At 43.8% G+C, this 22,830-nt stretch overlaps 1 protein-coding gene across 1 annotated transcript in view; it reads right to left on the reverse strand.

Annotated features, from left to right (window-relative positions):
* Positions 1-1,929: 1,929 nt before the first annotated feature.
* LOC118371208 (NMDA receptor synaptonuclear signaling and neuronal migration factor-like) overlaps positions 1,930-22,830 on the reverse strand; it is a 76,345-nt gene continuing 55,444 nt past the window's right edge. The window contains exons 9-16 of the mRNA XM_052479085.1: positions 21,126-21,253; positions 19,939-20,022; positions 19,674-19,707; positions 19,462-19,532; positions 17,955-18,034; positions 17,719-17,821; positions 9,691-9,766; positions 1,930-8,022 (exon numbers count right to left, since the gene is read on the reverse strand). Coding sequence (XP_052335045.1) covers positions 7,925-8,022; positions 9,691-9,766; positions 17,719-17,821; positions 17,955-18,034; positions 19,462-19,532; positions 19,674-19,707; positions 19,939-20,022; positions 21,126-21,253 — 674 coding nt within the window. The 3' untranslated portion in view covers positions 1,930-7,924. The remainder of the gene's footprint in view (positions 8,023-9,690; positions 9,767-17,718; positions 17,822-17,954; positions 18,035-19,461; positions 19,533-19,673; positions 19,708-19,938; positions 20,023-21,125; positions 21,254-22,830) is intronic.

The raw sequence follows: 22,830 nt of genomic DNA on the forward strand, positions 1-22,830 counted from the left end.
TGTGTCAGCCTGTCATAGGGTGGTGTGTCAGGCTGTCATAGGGTGGTGTGTCATCCTGTCATAGGGTGGTGTGTCAGCCTGTCATAGGGTGGTGTGACAGCCTGTCATAGGGTGGTGTGTCTGCCTGTCATAGGGTGGTGTGTCAGCCTGTCATAGGGTGGTGTGTCTGCCTGTCATAGGGTGGTGTGTCTGCCTGTCATAGGGTGGTGTGTCTGCCTGTCATAGGGTGGTGTGTCAGCCTGTCATAGGGTGGTGTATCAGCCTGTCATAGGGTGGTGTGTCAGCCTGTCATAGGGTGGTGTGTCAGCCTGTCATAGGGTGGTGTGTCAGCCTGTCATAGGGTGGTGTGTCAGGCTGTCATAGGGTGGTGTGTCATCCTGTCATAGGGTGGTGTGTCAGCCTGTCATAGGGTGGTGTGACAGCCTGTCATAGGGTGGTGTGTCTGCCTGTCATAGGGTGGTGTGTCAGGCTGTCATAGGGTGGTGTGTCTGCCTGTCATAGGGTGTTGTATCTGCCTGTCATAGGGTGGTGTGTCAGCCTGTCATAGAGTGATGTGTCTGCCTGTCATAGGGTGGTGTGTCAGCCTGTCATATGGTGGTGTGTCTGCCTGTCATAGGGTGGTGTGTCAGCCTGTCATAGGGTGGTGTGTCAGCCTGTCATGTGGTGGTGTGTCTGCCTGTCATAGGGTGGTGTGTCAGCCTGTCATAGGGTGGTGTGTCAGCCTGTTATAGGGTGGTGTGTCAGCCTGTCATAGGGTGGTGTGTAGCTAGATCACAGTTCTTACTGGCCCTCATTTATACAGCCTGTTAATTTCCAGTGAAACCTACTACTTGGGAGACACACCTGCTGTAAAAGTCCAGCTGTAAAATGCTTGTAAAAGCCATTCTTCACTCCACTCTGAGACATGCATGCAGGTACACAGGCACATACACACACGCAGGCACATACACACGCATTTTCAAGAGCTCTCGCTCTCTTTCTCTCTCAGCCAGCCAGCAAGCCAATCCTGTGAGTCCTCAGCTCCACTTCGTTGTTGTTTTGCAGTATTGGTCCCTTCAATTATTCACTGCCTGCTGTAACAACCACCGCTCTGTGAAAATGCACACTCCTATGAGCTGACAACCTATAAGCACCAGCTTAAAACCAGCCAGAGAGTGAGATTTTTTTATTTGATTTATTTTACCAGGCAAGTCAGTTAAGAACAAATTCTTATTTTCAATGACGGCCTAGGAACAGTGGGTTAACTGCCTGTTCAGGGGCAGAACGACAGATTTGTACCTTGTCAGCTCAGGGATTTGAACTTGCAACCTTTCGGTTACTAGTCCAACGCTCTAACCACTAGGCTACCCTGCCGCAAGATGTGTGTAAGAGGTTGGAATTGTATGTGTGTCTCTGTGTGTGTCAGAGTAAAGATAGTTTATCAACCATAGGGTTGTACAGGGAGGCAAATAGTGGAGTAACTGCTATGGTTACCGATCATTGTACCATTTACTCCCCATCTCTAAACCAGAAAAAGCTTAGAAAATACACTTTCTCTGCAATTTGTGCAGGTTTGTGATCTTTCTCCTCCTTTTCTCTCCCTCCTTCTCCAGACCTCTCCTTCCCTCCCTCCCTCTCCAGACCTCTCCTTCCCTCCCTCCCTCCCTCTTCAGACCCCTCCCTCCCTCCCTTTCCAGACCTCTCCTTCCCTCCCTCCCTCTTCAGACCTCTCCCTCCCTCTCCTTCCCTCCCTCCCTCTCCAGACCTCTCCTTCCCTCCCTCCCTCCCTCCCTCTCCAGACCTCTCCCTCCCCAGACCTCTCCTTCCTCCCTCCCTCTCCCTCTCCAGACCTCTCCCTTCCTCCTTCCCTCTCCAGACCTCTCCCTCCCTCTTCAGATCTCTTTTTCATGTGTTTCATGGCAATATAGAAATAATGAAGACACAACTTGATTAGAATTAGAGATTTTTTTTACTGGAGGAAAAAACACTTTGAAAACATTTATACTGGTTAGTACCATTGTTGTACAATGTGAAACATACTGTACTGCTTGTAATATTAGTTCAGTTACAGCAAGGAAAAAAACATCTACTAAATTCTCATGATATACAGTGCCTTCGGGAAAAGTAGTCAGACCCCTTGACTTTTTCCACATTTTGTTACATTACAGCCTTAATTCTAAAATTTATTAAATTGTTGTTGTTTTTCTAATCAACGTACACACAAATCCCCATAATGACAAAGAAAAAACTGTTTGACATTTTTCTATTTAATTAGAAATAAAAAACTGAAATATCATATTTACATATGTTTTAGACCCTTTACTCAGTACTTTGTTGAAGCACCTTTGGCAGCGGTTAAAGCATCGAGTCTTCTTGGGTATGAAGCTACAAGCTTGGCACACCTGTATTTGGAAAGTTTCTCCAATTCTTCTCTGCAGATCCTCTCAAGCTCTGTCAGATTGGATGGGGAGCGTTGCTGCACAACTATTTTCAGGTCTCTCCAGAGATGCTCAATCGGGTTCAAGTCCAGGCTCTGGCTGGAACACTCAAGGACATTCAAAGACCTGTTCTGAAGCCACTCCTGCATTGTCTTGACTGTGTGCTTAGGGTCATTGTCCTGTTGGAAGGTGAACTGTCGCCCCAATCGGAGATCCTGAGCGCTCTGGAGCAGGTTTTCATCGAGGATCTCATCTTTGCCTTGATCCTGACAGTCCCTGTCGCTGAAAAACATTAAGCTGCCACTACCATGCTTCACCGTAGGGATGGTGCCAGGTGTCCTCCAGACGTGACGCTTGGCATTCAGACCAAAGAGTTCAATCTTTATTTCATCAGACCAGTGAATCTTGTTTCTCCTGGTCTGAGATTCTTTAGGTGCCTTTTGGCAAACTCCAAGCAGGCCATCATGTGCCTTTTACTGAGGAGTGGCTTCCATCTGGCCATTCTACCATAAAGGCCTAATTGGTGGAGTGTTGCAGAGATGGGAGAACCTTCTAGAAGGACAACCATCTCCACAGGGGAACTCTAGAGCTCTGTCAGAGTGACCATCGGGTTCTTGGTCACCTCCCTGACCAAGGCCCTTCTCCCCCGAATGCTCAGTTTGGGTGGGTGGTCAGCTCTAGGAAGAGTCTTGGTGGTTCCAAACATCTTCCATTTAAGAATCATGGAGGCCACTGTGTTCTTGGGGACCTTCAATGCTGCAGATATTTTTGGTACCCTTCGCCAGATCTGTGCCTCGACAAAGTCCTGTCTTGGAGCTCTACAGACAATCCCTTCGACCTCGTGGCATGGGTTTTGCTTTGACATGCACTGTCAACTGTGGGACCTTAGACAGGTGGACTCCAATCAAGTTGTAGAAACATCTCAAGGATGATCAATGGAAACAGGATGCACCTGAGCTTAATTTCGACTCTCAGAGCAAAGGTTCTGAATACTTATGTAAATAAGGTATTTCTGTATTATAAAAACCTACTTTTGATTTGTCATTATGGGGTATTGTGATTAGACTGCTAAATGATTTTATATATTTAAATATATATATAAATTAGAATAAAGCTGTACAACATGTGGAAAAAGTCAAGAGGTCTGAATATTTTCCGAATGCACTGTACGGCTAAAAGTACACTACCCAGTGTATTTCCTTTAGTATCCTAGTATCAAAATCCCCAGAGAGATCAATCATTATCACTATGATAATTATCATATTAAACAATTATTTTATCAAGACATTTGGAGATTCAACCTGACTAAAGATTTACAGTAGTAATAGTTATCACTGCTAAGATCTCTCTTTGAATTGTAGGATGCTACACAGATCTACTGAAAATGCACCGGCCCCTACATGACTTTGAAGAAAGTTCAATAAGACAGACAATATGAGATCGTTGAGCGCCCCCCTCATCCCAAAATACAATCACTTCCCAACATGAGGCGTCAGAGCAATCAGAGTTCCATCAATCAATCATCAAAAGTCAAATCAGCTTCCCCAACACAGAGCAGAGTGCAGAGAGCAGAGAACCAAGCAACTGCTGAGTCCCAAATCACACCCTTTTCCCCATTTGATTTGATTCGATTTGATTTGATTTTATTTGATAGGGCACTGGTCAAAAGTAATGCACTATATGGGGAATGTTGTGCTATTTGGGATGCATATAATCTCTCTGGATAAAGTGGCAGCAGAATCAATGTGGGATAAACTCATCAATTAAAAATAGGATGTAAGTTCATGGATATGTCTTATTTTATTATTGGTGATGACAGAAGGTTTCATTCTGTATTAATAGAACTTGTGAGGCGTTGAAGACGGATGTCTTGATTTGTGTAATTATATTGCTCCTTGGAGAAATGGGAATGGCTGTTTCATTGGCCAGGATGAGAAGTCAAACCACGATGAGCAGTCAGTGCATGCGCTGCTGGGTCTGGCTCCAGTATAATACATTACACTGACTGCATTCCCTACTGGTCAAAAGTAGTGCACTAAATAGGGAATAGGTTGCCATTTGGGACACAACCCACTAGCTCTCATCTGAAAAAGACAAAACTTCTTCATGTCTCTTTTGTTGCAATTGTAACGTTCTAATATCTATCCATGCCTGACATCTTAACTACCATCACAAATCACTTCTCGTGTGCCAACTCACAAAGGAGATTGTGATAGCCTTCATACAGTAAAGTACTCTTCTTAGCTTTCCTGAAGTCCATATACCATTTGGGACACATCCCACATATTATATATAAACCATATCTTAAAGCATAACCATACATCAATGATTCATTAAAACGGACTTCATTTACTGTGTTTCACTGTTCTCAATTCATTCATTGTACTCAATTAACTGTATTTCCATTTCCCATTACAATCCTATTTGTGTTAAAACAGAGGCATCAAATATTTCCCATTGGATGTCTTTTGATACAGTTACAATTAATTTATTGGTAATTCTTAAACCTAATCTGTCCCTGGGTCTGCCTTAAAGACAGGTACCAGTGAAGACTCTGAGGAGAGGAGGAAGGGGAAGGCCAGCTGAGCAAGATACACACATGCTCATCTACTATAGCACTGTACCGCACATATCAAATTTGTTTAAGGTAAAGCTACGCTGTATATGTCACTGCCTCACTCTCTCTCTCTGTAACTCTCTCTACTTCAATATCAAAGTGAGTAATGTTGGAGATTGCTGTACCTTAGGGACAGTGTCCAGTTGGGACCAAAACAATGCAAAAACACATTTTCTAATAACAGTATAGGAAATATTAAAAAGTCTATTGCTACAGGATATAGGGGTTGTATCCTTGGTGTGTCACACAACACAAATGAACATTTTTGTAAAGGTACACATCAAACAGAGAAGTGAGTAGATATACAATACCCCATGTTAAAACGACTTCACCAGTGAGTAAAATACATGGTGTGCATCCTTCATTCTAGGAAGGTGAACAGAGAGTTATTAGAAGTGTACACTATGTACCATCATTAATGAATACAAGCAAAAGTGGTTAAGGAATATAAAGAAAAGGGCCTCTCTCTTGTCTTTCTCTCCGTATTCAGCATGTCCACACGGATCCACAGCTCAGTGCCACAACCCGCTATGTTTCTGAGAAACACACACTCACACGTTAGCATGCATGCGCACACACACACACACACACACACACACACACACACACACACACACACACACACACACACACACACACACACACACACACACACACACACACACACACACACACACACACACACACACACACACACACACACACACGAGGGGCAGCAAACACATTAGCTTATTTGCTCTGGTGGAACAGTTTAACGAGGAAATTTGAAAATATTCCTTAAATTGTGTTATTCTGCCACTTGAGCACAGGCAAAGGTTGGAAAGTAATCATTACAGGCTCCACAGAACTGGCCTGCGTGTGTATATGACATGTACTGTATCACTGCTGATTTGTATCATAGGCTGGACAGGAAGCCCATTAGTTAAGACTCAATAGCACAATACACAGGAAGTGGATGACAATAATACTGAGAGGTTGGTTTGATATCAGAATAGGGTGCCATTTGGGACACAGCCAAAGTTTTCAGGTAGGAAGGAGAAGGGGTTATCACCATCCAATTTGTGTATCTGATCAGAACCAACGTGTTTTTTTCACTGGAAGGGAGCAGTGTATTACAGATGTAGGATTCCTTTAAACCAGTTTGCTACAGCAGGAAATACATCCTAGAGCAACAGGACATTTTAAATATTATGTGGATTATAATTAATGGATTTTTTTTGTAGGGATTGATACATTTTTTTTGTAAGGGAAAATAAAGTCTGAATTTTCAATATGGAAATGACAGATTTAGGAAGCCTTTTTAAACCTCAAATACACTACAGGTTTTTAATTTCCTGTTACAGGGTGATCAAATTAAGATACTACATCTGTAGATATGATTCCAGTCATTTTGGTTTGTGCTATTGCGCCTCGGGAATACATCATACAAGCTTGAAATAAAACACATGCAGGACAGAGAGTAAATGAAGCAGCAATACAAGTTAAATATGAGTAAGTATACCGTACATATAATGATAATAACTTTTACCAAAATCAGTGTGACACAAGTCATCTAGGCTAGGTCTTGTCCACTTTCCATAAACCTCATGATAACAGTTATGTTTAGCTAACAATGTAATGCAGAGTAAGACAGAAGGGTCACAGCATAAGGGTATCAGTCCCTGGGTGTGAACTACAAGAAAGAAAAGCCTGTGTCTGTAGTTCAGAGTGTCACTAATGAATGCGTAATGAGTATTATGGCCCGATTCAATCCGTATCGCTGAAGTTCAGCGCTATAGTAAACGTAATTTCCGATTGAGCTGACATATGCAGCGTGTGCCGTGAATGCAGTCTCTGCGAACCCGGGAACATTGCCTTTAAATTTAAATCACGCTGTAGCGCGATACGGATTAAATTGAGCCCTTAAGCTACAATTGACCTATTCTATGAAAAATCGTATCTATAAAACAACCTCCCTCGTTCACGCACAAACATGTGCACAGTCAGACATAAATGGTTTCCTTGACAACTACTGTAAAATCTCAGATTCTATGTGTTGACATAGAGGCTGGGTGGAGAGGATCGGAAATAGCTGACAGACATCTCCGTCCTATTCTGTCATGACGGCGAGGTGACAACCGCTGCCAAGTAATAAACGAGGGGTAGCAGTAACCCTGAGTTATTCAATTCAAACAGTCCGTAAGAAATACCAATACAGGTAGTTAAAAATAAAAGCTGTGTTATGTATAGATACTTTGAATTATTGGTATACTCTCTCTTCTATTTGTGGTAGATGTATAGATCATGGAAATCTATTCTCTAAAGCTCTGAAAACAACCAACACACTTTATAAATATATTTCCATCCTAAGGGAGATCTACGTACTTTTCTGAAGAAAAAAAGCTTTCATCCATGTACCTCCTAGTTCACACAACAGACATGTAGGTAAGGGAGAAAATCTTTCACCATCTCTTCTCCCTTTTCACAGCCTCTCTCTTCCCTGCACCTGCATCTCTCTCTATGACTATTTTCAAGAAGACTTGCTTGGCTCCCGAGATCCAAATCTAGCTCTATTTTGTGTCTCTTGACACAGAGGCTAAAGGATGATCTCTTCACTTCTCTCTTTTACCTTCTCTCCCTCACGGTTCTCTGTCAGTAGAGGCATTTGGTTGAGACAGTGAAAATGGATTGGTGGGAAATATACAGTTCACCTCCTGACAGTAATTGCTACTGCACTTGGTCTGAGAGCAGAGGATTGAAGCCTCTTCAGTGAGAAAACTACCTGAAGCCTGTCGTCCACCTCTTCAACAGAGCGCTCCCGTCCAGGACCTCTCAAGGAAAGCCGTCACCATAGGCTATCGGTGATGAGATACACAGCCAATAGGCTGACAAAGGTCAGAGGTGAGCAGTGTCACAAAAGGTCATCATATTCAAGCATCTTGGAGTGCTGGCGGGTTTTCCACAGGCGGAATAGACGGAAGTCAAAGTACATCTCGATCATCTCCTTGCCTGGGGGGAGGGGGGATAAGTACAGATTAATTTATCTTCACCGTTTTTCCGTAAAGGAGAATAATCAACGTTTTTCTCTACCCAAATAGCTACTCTCAAACGTTGATTAGAATATAGTGTTGATTGAAATACAAGTGTTTATGTACTGTTGGGGTTAATGAAAGAATGGATGAGAGACAAGAAAGAGAGAGAGAGCGGTGGAGAGATAGAGGGACCTCGTGGGTCGATAGAAGAGAGGAAAACACTCAGTGGAAATAATTATACTGAACAAAAATATAAATGCATTATGTAAAGTGTTGGTCCCATGTTTCATGAGCTGCAATAAAATAAATGTTCCATAAGCACAAAAAGTTTATTTCTCTCAAATTTTGTGCACAAATTTGTTTACATCCCTGATAGTGAGCATTTCTCCGTTGCCAAGATAATCCATCCACCTGAAAGGTGGGTCATATCATGAAGCTGATTAAACAGCATGATCATTACACAGGTGCCCCTTGTGCTGTGGACATTAAAAGGCCACTCTAAAATGTGGAGATTTGTCACACAACACAATGCCACAGATGTCTCAGGTTTTAAGGGAGAGTGCAATTGGCTTGCTGACTGGAGGAATGTTCACCAGAGCTGTTGCCAGAGAATTGAATGGTAATGTCTCTACCATAAGCCGCCTCCAACGTCGTTTTAAAGAAAAGTCCAACCGTCCTCACAACCAGACACCAGACTGACCTGACTGCAGTTTGGCATCGTAACTGACTTCATTGGGAAAATGCTGACCTTCAATGGCCACTGGCACGCTGGAGAAGTGTGATCTTCATGGAGGAATTCCTGTTTCAACTGTACCGGGCAGAGAGTGTGTATGGCATCGTGTGGTTGAGCGGTTTGCTCAATGGTGGCAGTGGGGTTAGGGTATGGGCAGGCATAAGCTTCGGACAATAAACACAATTGCATTTTATTGATGGCAATTTGAATGCACAGAGATACCGTGATGAGATCCTGAGGCCCATTGTCGTGCCATTCATCCACCGCCATCACTTCATATTCAGCATGATAATGCACTGCCCCATGTTGCAAGGTTCTGTCCCATTTCTTCCATGGCCTGCATACTCACCAGACATGTCACCAATTGAGCATGTTTGGGATGCTCTGGAACGACGTGTATGCCAGCTTGTTCCAGTACCCGCCAATATCCAGCAACTTTGCACAGCCATTAAAGAGGAGTGGGACAACATTCCACAGGCAACATGTGAAGGAGATGTGTCACGCTGCACAAGGAAAGTGGTGGTCACACCAGATACTGACTGGTTTTCTGATCCATAGATTAGGGCCTAACTTATTATTATTATTATTATTTCAATAGACTGATTTCCTTATATGAATCTTTGAAATCGTTTGCGTGTTGCCTTTATATATATTTTTTGTGTTGGAGAGAAGTAATTAGCATTACATCAATAAGTCTCTGGGTGAAATGTTTGATGAGGGGTGCGTTCAGAGCTCAGGAAGTACAGACATGTCTGTCAGCGTGTTCACTAATGTCCTGGTCATCTCAGTCTGCCTTGCTAGGTTTGATTAATGTTCACTATTTACATCCAGGGAACAATGTAGGGCAACAATAAGACAATGGAAAATGCATGTGTGTATGTGTGTTTATGTCTGTGTGTGTCATACACTCACCCTGTGCAGACAGCTCTAGCGGGGATTTGAATTCTATGGCATGAGGCCTCATTAGCCTCTTTAGATTGTGGATTAGCTGTGGAGGAGAACATTTTACATATCAAAACACCCATCTGGCAAAACAGACAAACCTCTTGAGAGGAGAGAAAAGTGTTCTGTTTACAATTAGAACAAATGCAGACATATTGCCACCCATTCTCTTTACAGAGGAAAATAACTGTCAGTTGTACTTCCAAGAGCAATACAACTGAAAAGGTCAACATGTCATAACATCAGATGAAAATAACAGGAACAATAACAGGAACAACAAGGAGTAAGTCTTGTGCAAACAGCAGAATGGGTAGTGACCTGTGTTTGTCTCACAATCTGCTGTTGGGTGAGCTGTAGCGGGTCTGTTGTGTACGAGGAGAGTGCTTATTGCTGGAGAGAGCCTGTCAGAGCACATTACCTTACATCAATCTCTCCAGTCCCTCTCCTGCCCACTACTCTGGCCTCTCTCTGCATCTCCCATCTCCCTACACCTCCCCTCTCCTCTCCTGCCCACTACTCTGGCCTCTCTCTGCATCTCCCATCTCCCTACACCTCCCCTCTCCTCTCCTGCCCACTACTCTGGCCTCTCTCTGCATCTCCCATCTCCCTACACCTCCCCTCTCCTCTCCTGCCCACTCTGGCCTCTCTCTGCATCTCCCATCTCCCTACACTCTCCCTCTCCTCTCCCTCTGCCCACTACTCTGGCCTCTCTCTGCATCTCCCATCTCCCACCTCCCCTCCCCTCTCCTCTCCTGCCCACTACTCTGGCCTCTCTACACCTCCCCTCTCCTCTCCTGCCCACTACTCTGGCCTCTCTACACCTCTCCTCTCCTGACCACTACTCTGGCCTCTCTCTGCATCTCCCATCTCCCTACACCTCCCCTCCCCTCTCCTCTCCTGCACACTACTCTGGCCTCTCTACACCTCCCCTCTCCTCTCCTGCCCACTACTCTGGCCTCTCTCTGCATCTCCCATCTCCCTACACCTCCCCCCTCCCCTCTCCTCTCCTGCCCACTACTCTGGCCTCTCTACACCTCCCCTCTCCTCTCCTCTCATGCCCACTACTCTGGCCTCTCTCTGCATCTCCCATCTCCCTACACCTCCCCCCCCTCTCCTCTCCTGCCCACTACTCTGGCCTCTCTCTGCATCTCCCATCTCCCTACACCTCCCCTCTCCTCTCCTGCCCACTACTCTGGCCTCCTCCTGCATCTCCCATCTCCCTACACCTCCCTCTCCTCTCCTGCCCACTACTCTGGCCTCTCTCTGCATCTCCCATCTCCCTACACCTCCCCTCTCCTGCCCACTACTCTGGCCTCTCTCTGCATCTCCCATCTCCCTACACCTCCCCTCTCCTCTCCTGCCCACTACTCTGGCCTCTCTCTGCATCTCCCATCTCCCTACACCTCCCCTCTCCTCTCCTGCCCACTACTCTGGCCTCTCTCTGCATCTCCCATCTCCCTACACCTCCCCTCTCCTCTCCTGCCCACTACTCTGGCCTCTCTCTGCATCTCCCATCTCCCTACACCTCCCCTCTCCTCTCCTGCCCACTACTCTGGCCTCTCTCTGCATCTCCCATCTCCCTACACCTCCCCTCTCCTCTCCTGCCCACTACTCTGGCCTCTCTCTGCATCTCCCATCTCCCTACAACTCTCCTCTCCTCTCCTCTCCTCTCCTCTCCTCTCCCTCTCCTCTCCTCTCCTCTCCTCTCCTCTCCTCTCCTCTCCTCTCCTCCTCTCCTGCCCACTACTCTGGCCTCTCTACACCTCCCCTCTCCTCTCCTGCCCACTACTCTGGCCTCTTTACACCTCTCCTCTCCTGCCACTACTCTGGCCTCTCTCTGCATCTCCCATCTCCCTACACCTCCCTCCCCTCTCCTCTCCTCCCACTCCTGGCCTCTCTACACCTCCCCTCTCCTCTCCTGCCCACTACTCTGGCCTCTCTCTGCATCTCCCATCTCCCTACACCTCCCCCCTCTCCTCCCTCCCACTACTCTGCCTCACACCTCCCCTCTCCTCCCATGCCCACTCTGGCCTCTCTCTGCATCTCCCATCTCCCTACACCTCCCCTCTCCTCTCCTGCCCACTACTCTGGCCTCTCTCTGCATCTCCCATCTCCCTACACCTCCCCTCTCCTCTCCTGCCCACTACTCTGGCCTCTCTCTGCATCTCCCATCTCCCTACACCTCCCCTCTCCTCTCCTGCCCACTACTCTGGCCTCTCTCTGCATCTCCCATCTCCCTACACCTCCCCTCTCCTCTCCTGCCCACTACTCCGGCCTCTCTCTGCATCTCCCATCTCCTACACCTCCCCTCTCCTCTCCTGCCCACTACTCTGGCCTCTCTCTGCATCTCCCATCTCCCTACACCTCCCCTCTCCTCTCCTGCCCACTACTCTGGCCTCTCTCTGCATCTCCCATCTCCCTACACCTCCCCTCTCCTCTCCTGCCCACTACTCTGGCCTCTCTCTGCATCTCCCATCTCCCTACACCTCCCCTCTCCTCTCCTGCCCACTACTCTGGCCTCTCTCTGCATCTCCCATCTCTCTACACCTCCCCTCTTCCTCTTTTCTTCTGCCCACTTCTCTACCTGCACCTTCCCGTCTCCCCGATCCTCTGCAACTCCTCTCTCCGTGCAGCTCTCCTCCCTTCCATCTCTTTTCCTCCCCTCTCCCTGCACCTCTCTTCCCCTCTTCTCACCTCCTCTCGCTCCCTGGGGTCTGGACCAGCGAGTACCACCACCCCATGGTGCCTCGCAACCAATTAACATGTTTTTCCAGGAGCCAGTTTCCTCTTTGCTGACGCCATCCACACAGCAGCAGCAGCAGCATGCTGAGGCGCTAAATCAATCTACAGAACCTCTGGGGACTCTGTGTGTGTATGTCTATGGATGAGGTCATGGTTCACGGCCCCTAGTGAGACTCTGAAGCTGCTAATGTAACATTCTGCAGGGTTATATTAACCTCAGCTCCCCTGACTAGGTTGACAAAGATAAACGACAATCCAGCTCATAATTTGTTTGAACCCTTGCAACCTGGTCACTGTTTTAATTGCAGACTGGAATACTGTACAACAGGAGGATTTGGTCAGCAGACATCAGCAGACCCAATGATTAACAGAATCCAGAGGAGGAACTATTTGTTTTCGTTTTGCCCTTTGTAGACTAGAGTAATGATTACTCGCCAAAAGAAGACAGTGATTAAATCAAATTAAAAGAGCGGAATGGGCTGTTAAATTAAAAGAAGCAGTACAACAAAGTAAAGATCTGCGTCCCAAATGGCACCATATTCCCTATGGGCCCTGGTCAAAAGTAGGCTAGTGTACTATAGAGGGAAAAGGCTGCCATTTGGGCGATACCCAAATTCAAGGAGATGTTAGAGTTGAGTTGCAGGGAGGTCGTTCCACCAACTTGTTAAAAAAACATTAGATTTTACATAATTTTAACATTCTGTCATAAAGATTACATGTTCAATTTCATAAAAACATGTTTTCCAATTTTAAATAAAATATTTAACAAAAAAAGAAAAGAAAAAGAAGTGTAAGTGCCTATCAGGAGTGACAAATAAAGTAGCAATGTTGACCGTAAAGGGGATGACCGTAAAAGGGATGACCATAACAGGGTTGACCATAACAGGGTTGACCATAACAGGGTTGACCATAACAGGTTTGACCATAACAGGTTGACCATAACAGGTTTGATTGTAACAGAGTTGGTCATAACAGGGTTGACCATAACAGGGTTGACCATAACAGGGTTGACCATAACAGGTTTGATTGTAACAGAGTTGGTCATAACAGGGTTGAAGATTTAATCTTAAATCAGACATAAATCCCCTCGTGACATGGAAGCTTAAAAAAAAGAAATTGCTAAAACACTTCTATCCTGTCTGTCTATAGATAGCAAGACAGAGTGCTAGAGGCAGGTAGAGGGATCATGAGGCGGAACTGTCACACACACATACACACACTGTGGGGCTAGGGACACCAAGACTGACACACCCAATCACCCCCCTCTGACACTCATGTGCGCTCTCACACACACAGACACACAAACACACACACACAAACATACACACACACAGACTCTGGAGAAAGGTTGAAGTGTTGATGCTCAACCAGCACAGTTTTCCACAACAAAACACCAGAAAATGTCCAAAAAGAGTAGAACCAGCTCACCTGCTTTTACACTATGATTTGACTATTAGATGTTCAACAACCCAGGTACTGAAGGTAGGCTGGCTGTGTCCAGGTACGTAGGTCTCTGAAACTAGCAGACTATAAATAGACAGATGACTAAATCGTTCTGTTTGCATCACAGCTGAGGTAGCAGAGGAGAACATTGTTAAAAGCTCCAAAAAATACTTTACTATTTATTTTTCCTTACTGTGACTTGTACACAAAGACACAGACAGACGCACATCCACAGACACACACACACTGTAAAAGGGTCAGATAGACTGGAACTACACTGCTGTCTGTGTCACCCTATGGGCACAACCACACACTACCACGCTGCCATGCTATCACGCTACCACGCCAACACACTACCACACTACCCAGTGTGCTGAAGTGTTCCTGTAACCATGTTTGACTGCCTAAATTTAATTATTTGAATGAGTAAACACACATACTGTAGCATGTGTACGGAGTGTTGTTTCTATGTGTGAGTGCAAGACCATCTGCACTAAAATGCCTGCATGGGCGTGTGCGTACATGCATGTGTTTACATGAAACTGTTTTTGTGCAGAGCCGCTTGTTCCCCGCAGTGTCTGTCAGTGTGGCTTCGTCTCTGTGGGGGTTGGGAGCCAGGGTCAGGGGGAGTGTGTGTGTGATCCTCCTCATAGCACCTCTACCTGCCTCCAGCACTCTATCTGTCAACATGACAGCATGATGACAGTGTCAGTTTAGGAGCCAGCTAGGCAGCTCAAGGCTTATGGAACTGGTCACATCATACTGATGCATACTGTACATTCACAGTGTGTAAATTGTCTACCACTGGTGTGTGGGTGGTGGGTGGCATGTGGCTCAATACTGACTAAAGTGAACCATGAATAAAAAGAGAGGGAGAAATACAGTGCATTTACTCTATAAAGAAGCAGTAAATGAAGTGGTAATAAAACAGCTCAAATCAAATCAAATCACAATCACATGCGCCGAATACAACAGATGTAGACTTTACAGTGAAATGCTTACATACGAGCCCCTAACCAACAATGCATTACAAATAAGAAAAAAAAATAACAATAGTGAGACTATATACAGGGGGGTATCAGTACAGAGTCAAGGTATGGGGGCATCGGATAGTCGAGGTAAATTAGGTAATATGTACATATAGGTAGAGTTATTAAAGAGACGATGCATAGATGATAACAACAGAGAGCAGCAGCGGTGTAAAGGGGGAGGGGGATGCAAATAGGGTAGCTTGGGGGTAGAAGCTGTTTAGAAGCCTCTTGGACCTAGACTTGGTGCTCCGGTACCACTTGCCATGTGGCAGCAGAGAGAACAGTCTATGATTAGGGTGGCTGGAGTCTTTGACAAATCCTTCCTCTGACAACGCCTGGTATAGAGGTCCTGGATGGCAGGAAGCTTTGCCCCAGTGATGTACTGGCATGTATACACTACCCTCTGTAGTGCCTTGCGGTTGGAGGCCGAGCAGTTGCCATACCCGACAGTGATGCAACCAGACAGGATACTCTCAATGGTGCAGCTGTAGAACCTTTTGAGGATCTGAGAACCCATGGCAAATCTTTTCTGTCTCGTGATGGGGAATAGGTTTTGTCGTGCCCTCTTTTACGACTGTCTTGGTGTGCTTGGACCATGATAGTTTGTTGGTGATGTGGACACCAAGGAACTTGAAGCTCTCAACCTGCTCCACTACTCGATGAGAATAGGGGCGTGCTCAGTCCTCTTTTCCTGTTGTCCACAATCATCTCCTTTGTCTTAATCACGTTTAGGAAGAAGTTGTTGTCCTGGCACCACACGGCCAGGTCGCTGTCCTCCTCCCTATAGGCTGTCTCGTCGTGTCGCTGATCAGGCCTACCACTGTTGTGTCATCAGCAAACTTAATGATGGTGTTGGGGTCGTGCCTGGCAGTGCAGTCATGAGTGAACAGGGAATACAGGAGGGGACAGAGCACGTACCCCTGAGGGGCACCTGTGTTGAGGATCGTCGTGGCAGATGTGGTTGTTACCTACCCTTACCACCTGGGGGCGGCCCATCAGGAAGTCCAGGATCCAGTTGCAGAGGGAGGTGTTTAGTCCCAGGGTCCTTAGCTTATTGATGAGCTTTGAGGGCACTATGGTGTTGAAGGATGAGCTGTAGTCAATGAATATCATTCTCACATAGGTGTTCCTTTTGTCCAGGTGGGAAAGGGCAGTGTGGAGTGCAATAGAGATAGCATCATCTGTGGATCTGTTAGGGAGGTATGCTAATTGGAGTGCTTCAACATTGCTTGCTGTTTGGGGTTTTAGGCTGGGTTTCTATATAGCGCTTTGTGACATCGGCTGATGTAAAATAATAATGATTAATTGATTGATTGGGTCCAGGGTTTCTGGGATAATGGTGTTGATGTGAGCCATGACCAGCCTTTCAAAGCACTTCATGGCTACAGACGTGAGTGATACGGGTCAGTAGTCATTTAGGCAGGTTACCTTAGTCTTCTTGGGCACAGGGACTATAGTGATCTGCTTAAAACACGTTGGCATTACAGACTCGGACAGGGAGAGGTTGAAAATGTCAGTGAAGACACTCGCCAGTTGGTCAGCGTGTGCTCACAGTACACGTCCTGGTAATCCATCTGGCCCTGCGGCCTTGTGAATTCTGGCCTGTTAAAAGGTCTTACTCACATCGGCTGTGGAGAGCGTGATCACACAGTCTTCCCTTTTTATTGATCGAGTCACTGGTGCTTCCTGCTTTAATTTTTGCATGTAAGCAGGAATCAGGAGGATAGAATTATGGTAAGATTTGCCAATTGGAGGGTGAGGGCGATGAAGAGCTTTGTATGCATCTCTGTCTGTGGAATAAAGGAGGTCCAGAGTTTTTTTCCCTCTGGTTGCACATATAACATGCTGATAGAAATTTGGTAAGACCGATTTACATTTCCCTGCATTACATTTTCCCGGCCACTATGAGACCCGTCTCTGGGTGAATGTTTTCCTGTTTACTAATGACGGAATACAGCTCATTGAGTGCTAGCCTCAGTCTGTGGTGGTATGCAGACAGCTATGAAAACTTACCAGACGGCGCTGTTCTATCCTGCCAATATAGCGTATAACCAGCCAGCTGTATTTTGATAATGTCGTCGTTCAGACACGACTTTGTGAAGCATTAAATATTACAGTTTTGAATATCCCGTTGGTAGTTTCATCTTCCGCGTAGGTCATAGATTTTATTTTCCAAAGATTGCATGTTTTCTAGCAGAATGGAAGGCAGTGGGGGTTTATTCGATCGCCTACAAATTCGCCATCATGACTCTTTTTCTCCGCCTTCTCTTCATGCAAATGACTGGGATCTGGGCTTGTTCCCGGGAAAGCAGTACATCATTCACGTCGGACTTGTGAAAGGAAAAAAAGGTTTCTGCCAGATTGTGGTGAGTTCTCAATTCTGATGTCCAGAATTTATTTGTTTATTTATTTATTTGTCATAAGTGATGGTAGCAGCAACATTATGTACAAATAAGTTAAACAATAAATTACAAACAATGCAAGGAAACAAACAAAAAAACACAATTGGATAGGAACACATAAAACGTCAGCCTTCTTCTCCAGCGCCAGCTGTTCAATAGTGTAAGTTAACTGGATAAGGTAGCAACATTTCAGTAACTTTATCAAAAAAAGGCATTTTTTTTGCAGAGATCCCGGTTGGAAGATTCCCGGAATCATGAAGGGTAACAGCAGGAAATCCAGTAATTTTACAACTGGGATTTCTGGAGAACCTACATGGCAAATTTTGGAAAACGTTACCAGCATTTTGAAAGCCTAGTACAGGGAAATTAGAAATCCATACCTTTTCTCCATTGGCGCTCCCCAGAACATAGCAGCCCATTATATGAATGAGGTTGGGCTCAGGATTCAGCTTGCTCATAAACTGACTCAACTTCTTCCAAAACCTGTCAAAGAAGAGAGGGAGAGATGAAATGATTCTATATGTCTGAAATGTATGACTTTAGTCTGCACTGGATGTATCTAAAATACAGTGACAATTATCGAGGTGATATTGTTGTCAGAAGTGAGTTGTCTTACTGGATCATATCCTCCTCCTTCTCCACTTTGGCAAATGTGGCCACTTTGTTCTTGAGCAGGTACAGATGCCCCGGACCTCCCTGGAGAACAGGTTCATCTCAGTTACAGTATGTCCATGTAGAACTAACGGCAGCAGCAATAAGCTGACCTGAACACTGATTTTCAGACAGTAAGACCACATTCTCACAGAATGTTCTTTATTGGAAATATTTCCAACATAATCCAGGTAGAGACGTACCCCAGGGCAGCTGTCTAGGCCCCCTTGCAAGTTAAATCACTGCAACACTTAACATAGTAGCAGTCAATTTTAGAATGGGTAGCAAGTAATAAGCTTGTCCTAAATATTTCAAAAAATAAAAGCATTGTATTTGGGACAAATCATTCACTAAAACCTAAACCTTAACTAAATCTTGTAATGAATAAGGTGGAAATTGAACAAGTTGAGGAGACTAAACTGCTTGGTGTAACCCTGGATTGTCATGGTCAAAACATATTGATGCAACGGTAGCTAAGATGGGGAGAGGTCTGTCCATAATAAAGCGCTCCTCTGCTTTTTCTTGACATCGCTATCAACAAAACAAGTCCTACTGGCCCTAGTTTTAACACACCTGGACTACTGCCATAGATATAGGCAAATTACAGTTGGCCCAGAACAGAGCAACATGGCTGGCCCTTAAATGTACATGGCGAGCTAAGGTAAATAACAATCTCTCCTGGCCCAAAGTAGAGGAGAGATTAACTGCATCACTACTTGTCTTTGTGAGAGGTATTGATATGTTGAACAACTAGCACACAGCTAAGACACCCATGCATACCCCACAAGACATGCCACCAGGGGTCTCTTCACAGTCCCCAAGTGCAGAACAGACTCATACAGTACCACATCAAGTAACTCACACAGATGTAGCCCTTTCCTGCAGTCAAATAACCTAGTGGCTTCATCAGTGGAACGTTATTCATATTTTTCATAATTTCATAATATTTATTGTACCATGTCAGATATAGAGTTGAACTGTATTACATTTTGAGTTTGCATCCTAATATTACATCACAGAACTGTTTGGTATAGAAACACCGGATTTTCTGCGTTAAAAAATAATCATGTTGATTAATTATTAATCAAATCCGGTATTAATCAACATGATTATTTTTTAACGCAGAAAATCCGGAAATTATTTTTTAAGCACATAACCATGTGTTTGAGATGTACACTTTTGTTTCAATGTAGATTTGTTTAAGACTACCAATAAACACTCTGTATGACCCTGATTTAGCTCACTGCAGTAAGAGGTTAAAAAACCACAAAACTACACCTTATGGAAAAACGCACACTGTGAAGAGACACACACACAGGCATACACACACGCATTGTAATGTTGTAATACTGTTGTATAGTGGTATTATAAATGTTGTATTTTTAGATATGTAGTGGTCGAGTAGTGGTGGAATAATGTGTTGTATGATATTAAAACCAAGGTTCTCAACCAGCTTCTTTTTCCTCTCTCACCTGACAGAAGATGAGCATGTTCCAGATCTTACAGCCTTTCCTATAGGCTGTCAGCTTCTTCTCTATCTCCTCTGTGATTGGAGGGAACGAAAGAGAAAGAGAAATAAATGTTACTTTCTGCTGTCATATGACGGGAGAGAGGTCACATACGGTACTATGGACAGGATCCTTATTCAGTGCACGCAATTCATCTAATCTATTCATCTACTTACCAATGATGTCATCGAATGTGGCATGTTCATGATCCTACAGAAAAATTTCAAATAAGAGGACCCAATAAGACATCTATCTACAAGACAGTTCTAATTAACGGGGTGGTTTACGTTTAGCAGTCGATATTTTCCACATGAACCATTTTCATTATGAAGTGTAGAAGAGACTCTCCAAAATCAATATTACAGTAATCTGAATGTCTAAGGCATTATCATAACATACAGTAGGAGTCGCATAACGGATGAGTAGATGAGAGGGACTCACATAAAGGATGGGGATGACGGACGGATCGTCCCTACGGATGATGTTAGGAACATATTCAGCCTTCGGGACCTTGGAGGATATCAGCTGGAAGAAGACAGACAGAAAGTCTCAACAACTATACGAATGTTAATGAAAAGCTGTCTACAATGGGTACATTATATTAAACTGTAAGAAATATCGTAATAAGAACGGAAGTAGTACAAATACAAGTTCAGAAACCAATCTACTTAGTGCTACGATATCAGTTGAAGGCAGTATTGCATAGAGCTAGAGATGTATTTTACTACAGTTTACTCTTTTAATTCATAACTACACACTGTTAATGACAATTAACAACAACACACTTATTAACTATTAACAACACACTGTTATTAACTATTAATAGCAACACACTGTTAATAGCACACTGTTAATAACACACTGTTAAAAAATATTCATAACAGCACACTTATTAACTATTAATAACACACTGTTCATAACTATTAATAACACTGTTAATAAGTATTAATAACAACACACTGTTAACAACTATTAATAACACACTGTTAATAACTATCATTAACACACGGTTAAAAAATATTCATAACAGCACACATTAACTATTAATAACACACTGTTAATAACTATTAATAACACTGTTAATAAGTATTAATAACAACACACTATTAATAACACACTGTCATTAACTATTAGTAAGACACTGTTATTAACAGTTAATAACAACACACTGTTAATAACTATGAATAACAACACACCGTTATTAACTATTAACAACACACTGTTAATAACTATGAATAACAACACACTGTTAATAACTATGAATAACAACACACTGTTAATAACTATGAATAACAACACACTGTTAATAACTATGAATAACAACACACTGTTAATAACTATGAATAACAACACACTGTTAATAACTATGAATAACAACACACCGTTATTAACTATTAACAACACACTGTTAATAACTATGAATAACAACACACTGTTAATAACTATGAATAACAACACACCGTTATTAACTATTAACCACACACTGTTATTAACTATTAATAACACAATGTTAATAACTATTAATAACAATAACTCCTCTCCTTGCACTGCTATTTTTATTTTCTTATTTTTTATTTTTGCTATGAGAGGCTGAATAACTGGTCTCTTAGGTGACCTGAGCATCTCACCATGATTTTGGGTGGGATGAAGTCCTCTCCCTCACAGGCTGCTCTCTCCATCTCTCTCTCCTCCTCCCAGTCTGCATCCTCCTGTGATCCTTCATCTAGAGCCCCTGAGGAGGACTGCAAGTCCCCACCTAACACACACACACACACACATAGTGGGGGAGAGATGAAAGGATAGCAAACATACTATTAAATGAGAGTTTGCAATCAAAAGCGGCGCACCTGGCAGCTGGCTGTTTGTAGATTGAACATAGAACAGGCATTATAGAGACAACTAGAGAAAACAGAACACATTATCCCTTCCCTAGACATCACCAGCAAAATAAGGGAACAGAACACATTATCCCTTCTCTAGACATCACCAGCAATAAGGGAACAGAACACATTATCCCTTCCCTAGACATCACCAGCAAAATAAGGGAACAGAACACATTATCCCTTCTCTAGACATCACCAGCAATAAGGGAACATAACACATTATCCCTTCTCTAGACATCACCAGCAATAAGGGAACAGAACACATTATCCCTTCCCTAGACATCACCAGCAAAATAAGGGAACAGAACACATTATCCCTTCTCTAGACATCACCAGCAATAAGGGAACATAACACATTATCCCTTCTCTAGACATCAACATCAATAAGGGAACAGAACACATTATCCCTTCTCTAGACATCACCATCAATAAGGGAACAGAACACATTATCCCTTCTCTAGACATCACCAGCAATAAGGGAACATAACACATTATCCCTTCTCTAGACATCACCAGCAATAAGGGAACATAACACATTATCCCTTCTCTAGACATCACCATCAATAAGGGAACAGAACACATTATCCCTTCTCTAGACATCACCATCAATAAGGGAACAGAACACATTATCCCTTCTCTCACCAGCAATAAGGGAACATAACACATTATCCCTTCTCTAGACATCACCAGCAATAAGGGAACATAACACATTATCCCTTCTCTAGACATCACCAGCAATAAGGGAACATAACACATTATCCCTTCTCTAGACATCACCAGCAATAAGGGAACATAACACATTATCCCTTCTCTAGACATCAACATCAATAAGGGAACAGAACACATTATCCCTTCTCTAGACATCACCATCAATAAGGGAACAGAACACATTATCCCTTCTCTAGACATCACCAGCAATAAGGGAACATAACACATTATCCCTTCTCTAGACATCACCAGCAATAAGGGAACATAACACATTATCCCTTCTCTAGACATCACCAGCAATAAGGGAACATAACACATTATCCCTTCTCGAGACATCAACATCAATAAGGGAACAGAACACATTATCCCTTCTCTAGACATCACCAGCAATAAGGGAACATAACACATTATCCCTTCTCTAGACATCACCAGCAATAAGGGAACAGAACACATTATCCCTTCTCTAGACATCAACATCAATAAGGGAACATAACACATTATCCCTTCTCTAGACATCAACATCAATAAGGGAACATAACACATTATCCCTTCTCTAGACATCACCAGCAATAAGGGAACAGAACACATTATCCCTTCTCTAGACATCAACATCAATAAGGGAACATAACACATTATCCCTTCTCTAGACATCACCAGCAATAAGGGAACATAACACATTATCCCTTCTCTAGACATCACCAGCAATAAGGGAACAGAACACATTATCCCTTCTCTAGACATC

The sequence above is a fragment of the Oncorhynchus keta genome, chromosome 25 (assembly GCF_023373465.1).
Source record: "Oncorhynchus keta strain PuntledgeMale-10-30-2019 chromosome 25, Oket_V2, whole genome shotgun sequence".
Classification (NCBI taxonomy): Eukaryota; Metazoa; Chordata; class Actinopteri; order Salmoniformes; family Salmonidae; genus Oncorhynchus; species Oncorhynchus keta.